Source organism: Denticeps clupeoides, chromosome 2 (assembly GCF_900700375.1).
Source record: "Denticeps clupeoides chromosome 2, fDenClu1.1, whole genome shotgun sequence".
In the NCBI taxonomy this organism is placed as follows: Eukaryota; Metazoa; Chordata; class Actinopteri; order Clupeiformes; family Denticipitidae; genus Denticeps; species Denticeps clupeoides.
In genome coordinates this window covers 13,534,186-13,551,243 of record NC_041708.1, presented here as the reverse complement: position 1 = coordinate 13,551,243, position 17,058 = coordinate 13,534,186, and the positions used below count along the sequence as shown (strand labels likewise).

General features: G+C 41.8%; 1 protein-coding gene across 7 annotated transcripts in view; it reads right to left on the bottom strand.

Annotated features, from left to right (window-relative positions):
• cdh23 (cadherin-related 23) overlaps window positions 1-17,058 on the bottom strand; it is a 213,103-nt gene that overhangs the window by 131,477 nt on the left and 64,568 nt on the right. For all 7 annotated transcript variants that reach the window (XR_003748543.1, XM_028969157.1, XM_028969156.1 and 4 more), the window contains 3 exons: window positions 13,080-13,222; window positions 12,915-12,962; window positions 12,152-12,244 (listed from right to left, as the gene is read on the bottom strand). Coding sequence is in view for 6 of the 7 variants with exons in the window: in XM_028969157.1 (XP_028824990.1) it covers window positions 12,152-12,244; window positions 12,915-12,962; window positions 13,080-13,222 (284 nt within the window). In the remaining variant the exon portion in view is untranslated. The remainder of the gene's footprint in view (window positions 1-12,151; window positions 12,245-12,914; window positions 12,963-13,079; window positions 13,223-17,058) is intronic.

Genomic DNA, 17,058 nt, shown 5'->3' with positions numbered 1-17,058 from the left:
GAAACCAAAGTTGGATCTCACACTACCACTACTTATTTTGCTGACATATTTTTGTATTTGCAGTAAATCTGTATAGGCGACAAAACTTTTGTCTTGCCAAAATTTGGCCTTTCTGTCTTGATTAAATGATAAATATTTTTTAGAATATTTATCACAGAATATTTAGAATATTTATCACAGAAACTGTGTCCGACTTGTGTGTACAGTTGTTTTCAGTTCTGGCAACCGCTACACATCTGCGGGTTAGTTTTGTGTTTTCCCTTTTTTGTTTCCCCTGTTTTCAGCCCTCGTGCCATTTGATTTGTGTTGTTAAATAAACTATTGTTTCCCAGTATGTTCCATCTATGTGCTTCATTCCACAGTCAGCTCGCGGACGTGACAGAATGTCGAAGCCCCCGCGGCGAGATGCGGCATAACCGGAATACGACCGGCAAGTACTGGTTGAGTGGTTTCTTCCCGGTGCCACGGTATGCAGCGAATCCATGGGTGATCTGCAAAACCCGGAAGCAGCAAGGTCTGCAGGTGAGTGGGTGGAGCGAGGGCGTCGACAGCAGCGAGGAAGTGACGTGGGCAGCCAGCGCAGAGGATGCAACCCCCACGATCTTTGCCATGTCGGGATAGGAACTTTGCGCTCTGCTGGAAAGCCTCCTCGTGGACTGAGATGACACAGAAGATAATGAGAGCGAGGACGACACAAGTTACGGTAGTGTGAGGACAGCGAGGGAGAGAAGGAAAGTGAGGAGGAAGATGGCAACGCGGGGGTAAGCTGGTAGAAGAAGTCGCCAGCCAGCAACTGCGCTGGTGGGACTGCCTCGCGGCGAATGGTAGTAGGGCTGGTAATAGCCTAGTGGGTAACACACTCGCCTATGAACCAAATCCCACTTACTACCATTGTGTCCCTGAGCAAGACACTTAACCCTAAGTTGCTCCAGGGGGACTGTCCCTGTAACTACTGATTGTAAGTCGCTCTGGATAAGGGTGTCTGATAAATGCCGTAAATGTAAATGTAAATGAATCCGCCTCTCCAACACCGGTCGCGGAAAGATGAAGGTGGAGCAAAGTGACGTGACTGGTGGTGGTTATTGCTGGGATCAGAAGATTGGAAGAATGCAAAGCCAGGCACTGAGGTGAGGAAACTGGCATTAAAGTTAGAGGAATGGAGGAATATGGAGCCAGGCTTGTGACTGCTGTCAAAAAAAGAGGATACATTTTACAATTTTTTGCATTTTTTATCAGACCTTTATCCAGGTTGCCTTACAATCAGTAGTGACAGGTACAGTCCCCCTGGAGCAATTCAACAAGTGTCTTGCTCAGAGACACAATGGTAGTAAATTGGGTTTGAACCTGGGTCTTCTGGTACATAGGCGGGTACATACTACCACTCTATCCCACATAGACAACAGTGGACAGGATTTGAGGAGTGCTGATGCAGCACATGTGAATGAGTCTTGAAGAAGATGCAGAGAGATCATACTCTTCATCTTTTCTTCCCAGCTTTTCTGGTGTCACAGTGTCAGCGGTGAGAGTGAACATCTCACTCTTTTTTCTTTTTGTTTGTCACTTTGTCATGCCAGATTGGCACAAGGCACAAGTGTGTGACTGCAATGCCATGGTGAAGGAGTAGGCACAGGGGCCGACATTGAGATAGTGTGTAATTGTTAAGGGTTTAATAATAAAAATAAACAAAAGTGAAGCTTGGCCAAAACACACACACCAAAAAATATTCTTAGGTCCAAACTAAAAGTAAACAGATAAAAATGGGTTATGGGGTTAAAACGGTAAAGGGTTATGCACACAAGACTAGCAACAAGGGCATGGCAAGGCATGGGAGCTTATAAAGGCATTCATTTACATGAATTAGATTGACGTGAGGATGATAATTACGGCTAACAAGACAAAAAAAGAGATCTGATGCTACATGGTGGGTCAAGGGTGCTGTGGGTTTGTACCAATAGAATAGTGATGGAAACAACAGCACTACAGCACAAAACAAAAAAGGGAGTTAAAATCAACAGCCAACATTTACAGCATTTATCAGACACCCTTATCCAGAGCAACTTACAGTCAGTAGTTACAGGAACAGTCTCCCCCTGGAGCAACTTAGGGTTACACTTAACCCTACTCACTGTGGACATTTGCAGAAAAATTTTTGACAATAGATCAATTGCCTTGAATCAAAAGCCAAAATTAACCTGACATCACCAAAACACCAAGGCAGATAGTTATTCAGATTAAAAATGGAGTCAAATCTTTTGTTAACTAAAAGAGAGGTGGTTGTCCACAATGATTGTAAAGAAGATGTGCGCTCCAGGGTTTGATGGATCGGTGGGCTCCAGGGTTTGATGGATCTTGGACTTTGATGGTCTGAAATGTCTGACTACCTCCTGGATCACATGGTTGGCAGTTTCTGATGCTGTACACTCAAATGCTGGGTTGAGACTGCTGTTGGGTTGATTTAACCCAATTTGTTGATCTATTACCCAGCTGTGCTGGATTGGGAACACGGACCTGAAAGTCCGTCATGGTCAACTTCCATGGACATCAGTGAGAGAAGCCACCAAAAATACATTTCTGAGAGGAAGCCGCGGGGGTAGGATATGGGTGGGACATATTTCTGAGGGAAAAGCTGCGGGGAGAAGGAGAGAAGAGAAATTTTGAAGTTTTCTGCAAGCTTCACAGCCTAATATCTTGCTAACTAACACTTGCTATGCTAACACTGCTTAATATCGTGCGACTGCATTGGCGCCACCAATTTGTGTGTATTCACTCACACGGAGATCTGTAAGCTTTATTTTGCATATACGCTGTGAAAGGGGGTTTTGGGTTCAATGTTGTATTTTAGAAGTACCTTTCTGTCTACATTTGTCTGTTTCTCTCAAGTTTGGACCCTTTTAAAGGAATTTTGCTTGCTCTAATGAGAACCATTTTGTGGATGAACAAGGTGTGTTGTTTTTTCTATTCAAATACTACTAATTTGAAACTAGTTTGAAACGTGCATTTGAATGTGTCTAAATTATGAGGTCGTCTTAAGTGAACAGTGAGCATTTGATACTTGCAGAATTGTGGTTTTAGAGTAGCTCTCTACTTCTCTACATACAGTTTTGTAGAGTTCAAATTATTTCAATGTAGGTTTGAAAAGTAAATACCCACTTTTGACATATGCCATTTTTTTTTCACTACTTAAGTATTAAACTATTAAAGTAACTTTTAAATGCTTTGGAAATGCAAGTACTGCTCTGCAATCTGTAATAAGTTTTTTTTTTTAACATTACAGGCTAAAACATGGAACATATGCAAGAACTAAGCCCTTTCCTTGCTTGCATCAGGAATCACATTTGCTCTTAGACAAGAGGAGGTTGTAAAGGATGAGCTTGACATCAACCAGATGATCCAATGCTGGTCAGCGCTTTTCACTGAAAGCCAGGTTTGTGAATGTGTTCTTTAATGTTTTTTTCTTATTTGTTTTACATACATAATGTTCAGAGAGGTTTATTTGTGTTATAAATATCAAATCTGAGCATATTTTATATTTTTCAGGTTTACCTGGATTGTTGGTAGAAATCTTAAAAAGAGTTCTTTGGTGTTCTTGATGGGTTGTGTCCAAGTTTGATGGAAATTTCAAGAGGAAGACAGGTCGGATAGGAAAGCAATTAGCTGACCTGCTACAACACAACGGTGGGCTGATATTTCTCTTTTCTTCTTGTAATGGTATTGATGGTTAGTTCAATACATAAACTTGTTCTCCCACCTTCCCTGGTGGTATTTCTCTATATGGACAAATAAACTGATATAAGATATATTTCATTTGTTCTACATTCAAGTGTGTTTTATACCACTTTGCAGAGCACAGAGCCAACAGCCATTAGATGCCTTGTCCTGAGAGGACTTTCAATCATTCTTGGAGATGAAGCATCTATGTTCTTCAAGAGCAGTTCAGTGAGTAAACCGTTTCTCCATTTGTACCATTCAAATATCAAATTGTGCAATATACCACCTACTGTCACAACATGAAAGACACCTATATATAAACACACACAAAATAGCTTGTTTACAGTGCCTAAAATAAAATAACATTGAATTACAAAAATTATAATATCAAATAATTCTATACAGCTGATTGTAGACAAATTGCTGTGAACCTGAATATTCTTGTTTGTCTTGTTTCTTGCACTATGTAGAGCCTTACTGAGGGAGACTCCATGGACACTTATTCCTCTGCTACAAGGACAACAGTACTGCAAGCCCAGCATTGCCACAACTCAACCCCTCAAGACTGGTCATCATATGAGAGGTCAACCTGGCAATGGAAGCACTTACCAACCTACCTCAAGTAATGTGCCTCTTGTTTGGCTTTACCTACGTACTTCACCTGCAGTACCGAAGTGCAGAAAAACTTTTACCTTCATTCAGCAGGCAATGTGAAATTAAGTTAGAAATGAGCTACCTCCAAAGGTTCAGAAGCTGAAGAATGAGCTAGCAGACACAATTATGCTTATAGCACAGCTCTTCATGCCTGTGTCTGGATTTTTGCACTGATTAGAGCAAATAGGCTTGCAGTTGTTCATTTTGTATCTGATTCTTCTTGTGCTGGATGTGTCTAGTATTGTAAAACCAAAAATGTAATTCATCAGACCAGGACACCTTCTTCCTTTGATCTTTAGTCCAGTTCTGACTGGCCATTGCAGGAGAGGCTGGTGATGCACAAAGGTCAGTATGGACTGTTACAGTAACCACTTTATTTCTTATTTCTGTTGTCTATCCACTGCTCTCACATCACAGACCTCACAGCTGTGTACGTCCCCACACCAGTGTCATAGTTCCTTTATTCTTCTTTGTCAGGGGTTGCATGGTATGGCAAGAAAAAGGATGCAATTGCTCGACTCATAAGCAAAGGGGTTGTAGTATTTTTTTTAATTTTTTTTTTTTATACAGAGGGCACTTTTTAGAAAAGTTGCAAGTTTATTTTTACCAAATCTGATCCTCATAGTTGTTATTAAGTCTGATGTTCTTAATGCCTGCTTTGTTGTGTGTTTCTTACATATGACTCTTATATCTTAGTATCTATTGCATGATAAAGTTTTCATGCCAAATTGTGATGCGTTGTTACTGACTTCAGTCACAGTGTTTCTGTGATACATTTTCATAAAAATTGTCTTAATGCTGAGGTGGAGATGGAAAAAATATCTTAAATTCATATAGACACATTTTTTTACATGTTTTGTCATGAATAAAATTCCATTATTGAAGTATGTTGCTGTAGAATTGTTTTTATTTTAGTTACTTTAATAACAAGTTTCTAGATTACATTTCTGACCCATTTTGGGTTGCATTCAACCCAGCAGCGTAGTCATTTTTAATCAATAGTTGGGTTAAAAATCGCAACCCAGCATGCTGGGTTAAACGTGTAACCCAACTTGTTGGGTCAAAATAACCCAGCATTGGGTTGGTCCCTTTTTGACCCAGCGCCGGGTTACCAAAATAACCCAAATTGGGTTGTTTTTAACCCAGCAGTTTTTAGAGTGTGCACAGATAGGGCAGGCTGCCACTGGCAGAGTCACTGTATTAGCTCCTGGCTTCATTGATGACCAGGATGTCCGACGAGGGAATCATGTTAGTTCGTAGGTCCTGTTGGGAGGAGTGCCTGGAGGAGGGGGATTGTATGCTCTGCTGTGACTGTCTGGAGTAGGATCCATTGCACGGGTGTGAGGATGTGGGTCAATGGGATAATAGTGTTTCTGCTTTGGTGTTACATGTCCGGGTGAATAGGAGAGAGTGTAGTTAAACCAGGTAAAAATTAACGCCCACCTGGCCTGACTGGGGGTTGAGTCGCCTGGCCTCCCGGATGTATGCCAGGATCTTGTGGTCTGTAAGGACAATGAATGGATGAACGGCTTCCTCCAACCAGTGTCTCTACTGTTCTCGGGCAAGTTTTACGACAAACGGTTCTTGGTTGCCCACATCGTAATTTAATTCAGCCTTGTTGAGTCGCCCTGAAAAGAAGGCACAGGGGTGCATCTTGTTATCAGCCCGAAGTCGAAGGCATCAACCTCAACGATGAACTGTTGCATGTGACATACAGATGTTGGCGTAGGTCAGGTAGTGACGGTGAAAGACTTTGCAGGATCCATGGTGGGACCCTGGGGACTAATGCTGATTTCGAGAAAGGATGTGTGGGTGACGTGGAAGGAATCTTCTATCTTGACGGTTAGTGAGGAGGTGATGTAAAACTGTTCGGACATGTGACACATGGGTGGGTAGGTCTGATGAAAAAATCTGGATATTGTCCAGGTATATGAAGACGAAGAGATCCAGAAGATCTCTCAATACATCATTCACCAGGGCTTGGAACGTGGTGGGGCTGTTTGACAGGATGAAGGGCATGACCAAGTACTTGTAATGGCCAAAGAGTGTGATGAAGCGGGTCTTCCTCTCGTCCCCGTCTCGGATTCAAACCAGATGGTACGCATTGCGTAAGGTCAGCTTGGTGAAGATGCGGGCCCCATACAGGAGGTCGAAAGCCACATTCAGGAGTGGGAGGGGCTAATGACTTTTCTTAGTGATTGCATTGAGTTTCTGATAGTCAATATTTTGTGGATTTTATTTTGTGGAGCACAAGGACACATGTAAGTCACAGAACAGCTTGTCCATTGTAGGGGGAACTGGCTCCCACACTCCTAAACATGTCCTGTAATATGTAGTCATTTAATAAGCATTTTTTAGTGGCATAAACTTTTGAAGACTTCAGAGGTCATTGTTAGGACTGACAAGGAGCTTGACAAGGTGCTCATCAGGAGTCTGAGTCAGCACCAGCTCCAGTTTCAGATCCTCAATCCTCACTTTGTATCTGTCATGAAGAGAAGTGGATGTAAACTGAGGGGAAGAAAGAGCCCAGCAGGTTGCGGAAAGTCATTAGCGATGGCATTTCATGCCACTTTCCACTCACTGACAGCACATCGGACACACTCTAGGGGGACAACTGCCAGTGTGTATGAGTGTGTGGGACAGGGCAGGCCAGGGAGATGTCCATGAATCTTCTAAGGTTGCTCTTTGAAATTTCACCACATACACACACTTTTCAAACTTATAGGAGAAGCATCCACAATACACAGAGAATGTGTAAACAGTAATTCTTCACACACACTGTTACATCCTCAGATGTGTTTCTCTACCCTAATAGGCTCTATTAATCTTGTTTGCACGTATTGTCAGCATCTGAGGGAAGTTTTTATTCTCACCCTCACTTTGTATGCTGCTGCACACTGCACCACCCACACTGCACATCCTGTTGGGCTGCGATTTATTTAATGTTCCGCTGATGAAACATTATTCATTAGTCTTTTTGTGTCCCTAACACACACACACACACACAGACAGAAGTAAATTCTCTTAGCTCATTACCAGTAGCAGCAATAGTGTAAACACACCTGCTCCACTTTAACTTTATAGCTTCAATTTCTTTATAGCTTCAAAAATCAAAGATGCAACACAAAACTTGCCTAGCACTTCCATTAAAACAGCCCTGACCAAGTGAGGCATGTACTCCACCAGACCTCTGGAGGTACACTGTGGTATCTGGTACCAAGCTGATAGTAGCAGTGCAACCATGAATGAGACTTTTTCCAGCAGGTTCAAGAGAGATCTGGAGAATTTTGGATACATTTACATGAATTAAAGAACCCAAGGTTCACTAGATAACTTTGGCCAAACAATCTGTAATGGACAAATTATAATGTTTCCTATGCTTGCTGGATTTTATTAGAGTATAATGACAAAAGGCATTCTTTTTCTGTGTTTCTTCTATGCATGTACAAAGGTGTGTTTTGACTTGGGATTTGCAGGAATCAGTTTGTGCTTTTGGAAGGTCAGCTTAATCTTCTGCTTTGGTAAAAAACAACAGGATGGAAAAACATGCTTACCAGGGTTTCATCCCAGCTCTGCAAGCTGGCCACAGAAGGAGGGTAGGGGTGAGACATAAATACATGTGTGTACCTTAGTCAGACAGAGGGTCTCAATATTTTTTTTTCTCACCGAGTTGGGTTATTGGAATCTTTATTTTTAACGACAGAATCACACCTCCCCATGTTATCCATAGGTAATCAATGCACATTTATCTGTAGATGTGTATGTAAAACCAAAAATGTAATTCATCAGACCAGGACACCTTCTTCCTTTGATCTTTAGTCCAGTTCTGACTGGCAATTGCAGGAGAGGCTGTTGATGCACAAAGGTCAGTATGGACAGTTACAGTAACCACTTTATTTCTGTTGTCTATCCACTGCTCTCACATCACAGACCTTACAGCTGTGTACGTCCCCACACCAGTGTCATAGTTCCTTTATTCTTCTTTGTCAGGGGTTGCATGGTATGGCAAGAAAAAGGATGCAATTGCTCGATAAGCAAAGGGGTCTTAGTAATTCAACAACTCAAACAAGACACACAAAACATGGTAAAAGATAAAGTAAAAGGCACAGCAATGATACATATGCAATCAGGAAATAAGGGAAACACAACAGTGAACATGAAACACGGAATTGGAGGCTATGACTTACTGAGGCTATGCTTACTGTATTTACTGTTCACACGCAAACTGTTCTGTAGAGATGAGATGAAATTTTCCACTATTCAAATAATCCAGACTTTAGTTCACAATCTCTCTCCATCTCTCTTTCTGTGTCTCTCTCTCTGTCTGTGAAGTTGCTCTCTAAAAGATGAGCAATGCTGCAGCAAGCTGTGATTGGCCATTGGCTGTGGCATGGCTTCTGACTGACAGTTTGATAGAGCAATGTTGCAGTGTGTTTTCTCTGCCCGGGCGAGGTCACCGGGGGTCCTGGACGTAATGAGGCCATCAAAATGCGGTGGGAGAAAGTTGGGATGCAGGAGCAAGAGGTGCGAGCAGCGAGCAGACATGCAGCTCATACAGACAGGATGAGAGTGAAGATGACAGAGACTCGAAAGAACAATTCTGTATATCCACCTCCAAAATGAAAACAGTGGACATAACTAATAGCAAAACAAAACTAATATTCTAATAATGAAAGGTATCCACTCAGCACCCTTACTGGCTTTAATTATAATAATAACAATAACAATAAACTGTAAATAGTGTATACTTGTAGATGCATAACTGAATATTAACTAGCTCCTCTCCTTTGAGTATCCAAATACTCACTAATATTAATGTTATTCAGACATTTTCAGACTTTTTCAGTGAGTGAACTGTTACATGCTTAGAAGCATGTAATTTTGTGCATATGTGGAGATTTGATGTGTATGCCTACTAATGTGGACAGAAGTCTTAGTGGAAAATGTGATTAAGCCCCACCCCTCCTTTTTAATGTTTGCCTTACTTATTGTTCACCAGATGCCTGTAACAGGTTCAAGTGTATTTCTTTTTCATGCCAAGGAAATATTTTTTGCAAATATCATATGCTTTAATTCCTGACACTAACGTCACGGCTAACAGAGAGACCTAAAAAATAGCCATAAAACAATGTATAAATGGGAGGGTGTCGATGGTCTTGGAGGTTGATGGAATGAGGCAGCAGAGAGGCAAAATGTAGGGTGAAAAGTTTATTGTTCCCATGGGTGGTCACAGCAATTGGAAAAAAATTAAATCCATCGCATACATCCAGAAAATGTGTTTTGGTACAAAAAAAAGGGGAAGAAACCATAAAATATATACAGAACCAAAAAGAAATAAACAGTCCTCCACCTGCAAGGTGTACCCTCCTTAAAAAGGTCATAAAGCCCCACCCTTAATTGGGACATCCCATAAGTCATGTTCGCAGGGGGGTGCTCTTCACATGAACATAAACAAATCACATACCTTACCCCTCTAAAAACAGATAATTACTAATAAGGATAATGCCTCTAGCAAACATGAACTCTTTAAAATGAGTCCCGGAACGGGGGCACACTCCTTTAACACCCCTTCCTCAGGATACCCTATGATGCCGTGCAGCAAGTACGTTTTGGGTTGTCTTTAACCAAAACACATTTATATTCACCCTCCACTATGTGCCAGTTCTTGTGTATATATGTGTTTATGTAATGTATTGTGTTTACCCACCACTGTGTGCTCCAAAATATGTGTGTGTGTCAGGCATAAATGTAGCAGAGTGCTCCCACCTGTCTACATAGACGTGAATCCGCGTCAGAACAACACAATAAACAAAAGTATCCACAAACACTGCACATACATAGACACAAGTGCTTAAAACCCACTCTAAATTTTAGCGGCTGCCTTTAGGTCGTGGTGAAGACACGGCGACGCTCACGCCGTCACACACAGAAGCTGGGCAAAGTCACCCCCGCAGTTTTGCAATTTTTATTCTTTCAGGTTCCTAATTTTTTGGGGGGATTTTTGGAGAACAGGTCCGCTCTAAAACTCATGTCTGTCAACTTTTTTGATGAGATGCACAATTTCTAACTGGGCCATATCCAGCAACCCTGCCCAGCACTGAAAAACTTACCTTGTCACGTACACACACATACACAATCACAAACACTTCCACAGCTCTACTGCCCACAGCTTATCCACACTCTGTAAGTGAGGAGCTTCGACTTAAACACAGCTGCCTCCTTCACTTCATTCTAATGTGACGGATTGAAAGTACAGAGAGCGGGAGAAAGAGAGAATGAAAACAGCCTACACACTTTGAAGATTTTTAAGTGGGAGAGAATAGAATGGTGGAATGTAGGGATCATAAACACAGACTGATATTTCTGTGTGTGCGCGTGTGTGAGTGTGAGATGTCATCCCGTTTGATGTTCGAAACACTGCTCTGCCAATTACCTCATATCAAGAATTTACAGCAGTAGGGAGAGGAGAGGGGGAGCTGAATGAAAGTCATGGCTCATGGAGGTAGATGGAGGGTTTCTCTGCAGGGGCTGATTCACAGCATTGTGTGTCTGAGTGTGTGTGTGTGTGTATACCCTAACCACACAAATCAATTTTAGTCCCAGTTTACTCAGATGCTTCCTGCGGTCATTAGGATGCTGTTGACTACAGCATCTCCAGGCTGTCAGAGTGTTTCATGATATATCAGGAGTTTTACGTTCTCACATTTTGAAAACCTATGGTTAAAATTCATCACAGTAAAAGCAGCTCAATGAACCCTGATGTTAAAATGTACTTTTGGCTCTAGAAACTTCAAAGGTTTGCCTTGTGTTTTGTAATAAAGGACATGGTGTAATATCAAAGAAATATAACAATGTTGTTTCTGGACATGAACATCCATCATAATAATAAAAAAAGTATGTATATATGGTCTTATTAATTTTTTTACAAAAAAAAAAAAAAAAAAGTTCCTTCAAGTTCCTTTCCAGAAAAGTCATAATTATTCATTATCATGATATATGTTTTACATGTACACAATGCATATCATTCATGATTGTATTTGATGACAGCTATAGTGAACTATTGAAATTTTGAAATATTTGGTTCCAAACATATTTTGTTTGCTATTGTTAGATAGCTGTGATGCAGGTGAGCTATAAATTGCTCATAAAAGGAAACATTTAATCATCAAAGTAAAAAAGGGATATCAGTATGTCCAGTTTGGTAGCTTAACCTTCATAAGGATCAGCCTTTTTTGTGTTTATGAATCCAGCCCTCAATGCATTGATTTTGATATAAATTTGAATTAAATTGTACAAAAATGTTTAAATTAAACCATAAATAAATAAATAACTGTAGATTTTTACAAAACATTCTGTGATCCTGAATTCCCTGTGGTATTGATATTCAGGTCTAGGTTCTAGGCACAGTCCAAGGCACTCCGCACATCCCATCTTTTTGCATGTTGCATGAAGATGAAATTAGCATTATGCTCTGCACTGTGATTCAAAATAAATTTGCACATAACAAAACACACATAGCATCAGGTTGAAAATAGAACCCTTAGTGTCATCTCTTGTCAGTGCTAATTAGAGCATTAACACCTGGTATTTGTCATCAAGGATGCTCATTATTATTGATGTCACATTACTGTCATTTATTAATGTCATTAATATCTTTGTTGCCCAATTTAATTCTATACTACACAAAAGCTATGTTGATGTTTCTGAAAAAAGGAGGCAAAGCGTGACTGCAAGTTTGTATGGCCACTGATGCTGAAGGGCAAGAAGAGATGTGTGAGTTGAGCAGTACCTCTGGAATGCGTACGGTGTAAGGCTGGTTGTGGAATGCGGGTGCGTTGTCGTTCACGTCCCCAATCTGGACGTTCACGGTGTCCTTCACAACCTGTTTGTGTGAGCCGGATAATTTAAGTTGCATGGTGTATCTGTTATGGTTATTGCACTTGTAGCACTTGTAGTGATAAAAGACTTACATGCATCAAAAACAGGGAAACACTGTTTGAATAATTCGATTATAGAAATCAAATATCATATGCATGATATTTGGCCCTGCTGCAATGTAAGAAAAATAATCTAATGAGATGCAGTAGCAAAATATAGTTTTCCTCAGGCTACTTATTGTGTCATCCACTCAAATAACGGTGGAGAGTTCTTTTACAGATGATGGAGACAGAAAACTATTTGATTTTTTTACTTTATTACCAGTTTCAATCAAATATCAAGAATCACAGGAAAACCTGAAACTTGTCACAGAAACTTGTGGAAGTTTCTGGTCTTCACTAAAAAACTGCAGATGTAGATTTAATGTAAAGTTTGAACTCTTTTCCTCAGTCTCTGATTTGCTGGAGTTCGTACACCTGCAAATCTCTTTTTTTTTTGGTGGCATTCTCGTTCGACTTTATCTAAAGCGACCTTGGGTTTGTGAAAGGCATATTAAACATATCATTATTTATTATTAAAGTACATAAGTAGCACATTAGTACATAAATAATAAAGAAATAAAAAAGAAAGAGGGTGTGTGTGATTGAGCAGTTTGTGCTACTACTCACACTTACCCCTTGGCTGTCACTGACTGTGAACTCCACCTGCATTTCTGACTTGGCCTAGAACAAGGAATCAAACACACAATAACAGCACTTCAGTTAGTCAGTGAATTACACAACACTAACCTGAGGTAAAGACAAATTTATTTTTTTTAGTTAACTTCTCCTTCTACTCACCTCCCTGTCAAGAGGCTGCCTGAGCCAGACCACCCCAGTGTTCTGCTCCACAGCAAAGTATCTAGTGGCCTCCTCCCCTACTATGCCAAAAATGAGGGGTTCTCCATCTGGATCATCTGCCAGCAGCTGGGTAACTCTTGTACCTAAGAAGAGGAGAAGATTTCAACAATAGGGACATCACAACTCACAGGTAAGGCAAGGATGCCTGAGAGGAAATAATTTTTTTGTGGCTCAAAGTCACTGAACCGGCGTGCTAACTCAGTGCATACTGCGCTCAGTTTGTCCACAAAGTGCACTCTGCATTATGGGATCTGTAGTTTGTGTGTTAGCAGTGTTTCATATCTCCAGGCCATAATAGTAGATCTGATATGATCTTGCAGGACATGGCCTGCAAGTTTCACACATTTGCTCTAGGGGCAGCCTCTAGGATGCTGAGCTACAGCTACAGATGTGTGGAATTTAAATCAAGGGATGTACTGCTATTATTATATAGATATTATATATTATATAGAACTGATATTTCAAAAAGTATGCACAATGCAAAGGTTTTTGTTATGTAAAAAACATCAATAAACATCATTAACATGCACATTTCGATTGAAAAAACAAATATGTTGCCCAATGACTTTGTAAATATAGTAATTTCATTATACAGTTCAAGTTTTATAAAATTTCATTTTAAAAGCTGTTGCAATGATACATGATGGTGCAGGGAGCAAGCTGCCTCAGATGGACTTCCCAGGATAATGGAGGACTTCCCCAGCACCTTGTGTTCTGGCTGATTTGAAACTGAGATTTCTGGATTACAGTTGTGTTGTGTTTAATAGATAAATAAACCCATAGATAAGATAAGTAAACCCATGCTTTTGGGGTCTTTCTTTAGTGGTGTAATTATAAAGTTAAAGAATGCAAAAATATTCTAAATCTAAATCAGTATTAGGAATGCCCTGAGTCATATGACAGTAGGATTCTTGGGACAAATGATAACTCCAGTTATATTACTTTCCTAGAGTTATATCTCAAGTAGCATTTATTTATTTTCTGGCCACAATTACCGACAATAAACGAACAAAGAATAATTAATAATATTAAAAATTAATAAATAAAGATTAAATTAATGTAATTAAATTATTCTTTAAAAACAAGGATGAGTATAATGAGTATAATATTTTTATACTGCTTAGGGACTATTTAAAATAAGTTTAGGAAAAAGATATAATCACTGACAAAAGACAGGGACAAGGAAAAGTAGTAAGGAATGTATTTAAAGATTGAAGCTTTTTTTTAGCTAGAGTTAAAAGATGTGAGATTGTGTTGGTTTGGAGACATACAGAGGTGAGACGTTGAGTTCATTAGGAAAGGAAAGTAGTGGGACTACTTATAAAAAAATAGCAAAACATTTTAGTTTATTGTTGCTGGTGTAAAGCAGTTCAGTAATTAGAGACTGAAATGTGCTATATTAAATGTAACCAAGACTAAAGGATGATTTTAAATATATAGTATTAATTAAATATTCAGTCAATTAAATTTTGAATAATAGATTAAAATTTGATTAGCTGCCTAAAAATGTATTTAAAGATTGAAGCTTTTTTTAGCTAAAGTTAAAAGATGTGAGATTGTGTTGGTTTGGAGACATACAGAGGTGAGACGCTGAGTTTATTAGGAAAGCATTTTTGGTCGTTTTTTGGTTGTGTATTTTGGTTGTTCTAATGGTTCAGGAGATGTTTGATTTTATTTTTTGTGATTAAGATAAATCTACCTTGAGCAGGAGAGATGTCAGGTAGAACGTAAAGTGCTGGGACAAAACTTTGACGGGTTTGGGCACACCTTCTCATTCAATATGTTTTCTTTATTTTCATGACCATTTACATTGGTAGATTCTCACTGAAGGCATCAAAACTATGAATGAACACGTGGAGTTACGTACTTAACAAAAAGTGGAAACCTGGCCTCCACAGTCACATGTACCCAATCGAGATGGTTTGGGGTGAGCTGGATTGCAGAGTGAAGGCAAAGGGGCCAACAAAAGCTAAACACCTCTGGGAACTCCTTCAAGACTGTTGGAAAACCATTTCAGGTGACTGCCTCTTGAAGCTCATCGAGAGAATGCCAAGAGTGTGCAAAGCAGTAATCAGAGCAAAGTGTTGTGTTTGCTATTTGCGAATAACCACGCGGACTCTCGACACGCAGTCTGCTTCTTATCTCTTTTATTTCTATATACCCAGAATCCCTTACAGCAACACCTTACACAACCTGGAACACACACAAAATGCACACTGCCCATGTGCATATGTAACATTCCCCCCCCCCCCAGGAGGAATGGCAACAACACAATATAACTAGGCGACCGGGGTCGACTACCCGGAATGGAGCAAGGGTCTACGGGGGTGAGCGGTGACACCTTCTTGAGCCGGCTCGCATGCCACTTCGTACCATCAGCCAGGCGGAAAGTGGCCAAGGCCAGCCGCCCCGTAATCTGCACTGGTTCAGACCAAAAGGAAAGGAGCTTGTTGTCCCGGTGAGGCCGACGAACCCTGACCCAATCATGGACTGCCAGACAGGAAGGTGTCACCTTCCGTCGGCGATCAAAGGACTGCTTCATCCGGCGCTGAGAAGCCGAAACCCTGTGACGCAGGGCCGCTGCAGTAAGTGGAGGAGGCTGTGGCCGCAGCCGGTCTAATGGAAGCTCCAGCTCCCTACCCAGCATGAGGAGAGCTGGGGAGACGCCAGTGGTGGAATGGAGAGATGATCTGTAATGAAGCAGGGTGCGCTGCAGGGCTGAGGAAAAGGCCAAGCCATCGGCCAGGTGAGCCCGAACACCGTTCTTCAAGGTCTGGTTAAACCTTTCCACGCCACCGTTAGCCTCTGGGTGGTAGAAAGCGGTGCGTGTGTGTCGAATCCCCCTGTCCCCGAGGAATGTCTGAAAATCCATGGAGGTGAACTGAGGCCCATTGTCTGTTCTAATGGTGTTGGGAAGGCCCCACCTTGAGAACAGACAGTCGAGGAACTCCATGGTCGCCTGGGACGTGACCGAGCCTGTGGAGGAGATCTCGGGCCATTTTGAGTACAGGTCATAGGCAACCACTAGAAAACGCTGATGATATGGGACCCCCTGAAATGGCCCACAGATATCCAGCTGAACGTGCTGCCATGGCCCGGCCGGCCACTGCACAGGTTGCAGTGGTGGAGGTGTGGGAGGGCCCGTCTTTCCACTGACGAGACAGGCTGAGCAGTCCTTCACCGCAAATTCAATATCCCTGTCGATCCCAGGCCACCACACCCTGTCACGGCAGCGCTGCATGACCTTTACGATGCCTAGGTGTCCCTCATGAGCCATGGCCAGGATGCGAGGTTGTAGGCTGCCAGGGATGACTGCCCTGAGTTCCCACGCCACACAGACCTCATTCCAACAGGACAGCTCATCTTTAACCTGATGATGGCACCAGATCCTTGGGCACTGTGCGTGGCCACCCCTCTCGAATGCAAGTGCAAAGCTGCGATAGCACTGAGTCTTGCGCTGAAGCCAGTTGGAGGTCCTGTAGAGACACAACCTCCCGGAGTGGCCCATGAAGCATGTGGATAAGCTCTGGCTCCAGTGTATCCATGGCCGGGCCTGGGGGAGTGTCTGGAGTTGCCCTGGAAAGGAGGTCTGCCACAACATTGTCCCGGCCGGGGGTAAACAGCGGAGTGAAATTATATTGGAGGAGCCTCTCCGACCAGCGGTGGAGCCGGAGCGGTCTGTGCCCCGTGCCTGAAGATGAGAGTAGGGTCGTTAGGGCCTGATGGTCCGTGCGGAGGGTGAAATGTTGGCCATACAAGTATATATGCCACCGCTCACACGCCCAGAGACAGGCCAGTGCCTCCCGCTCCCCAACTGAATACTTCTGCTCGGCCGGAGTCAGAGACCGGGAGGCAAATGCAATGGGGCACTCAGAACCATGTTGGCACTGAGAAAGGACGGCACCTAGCGCTACACCAG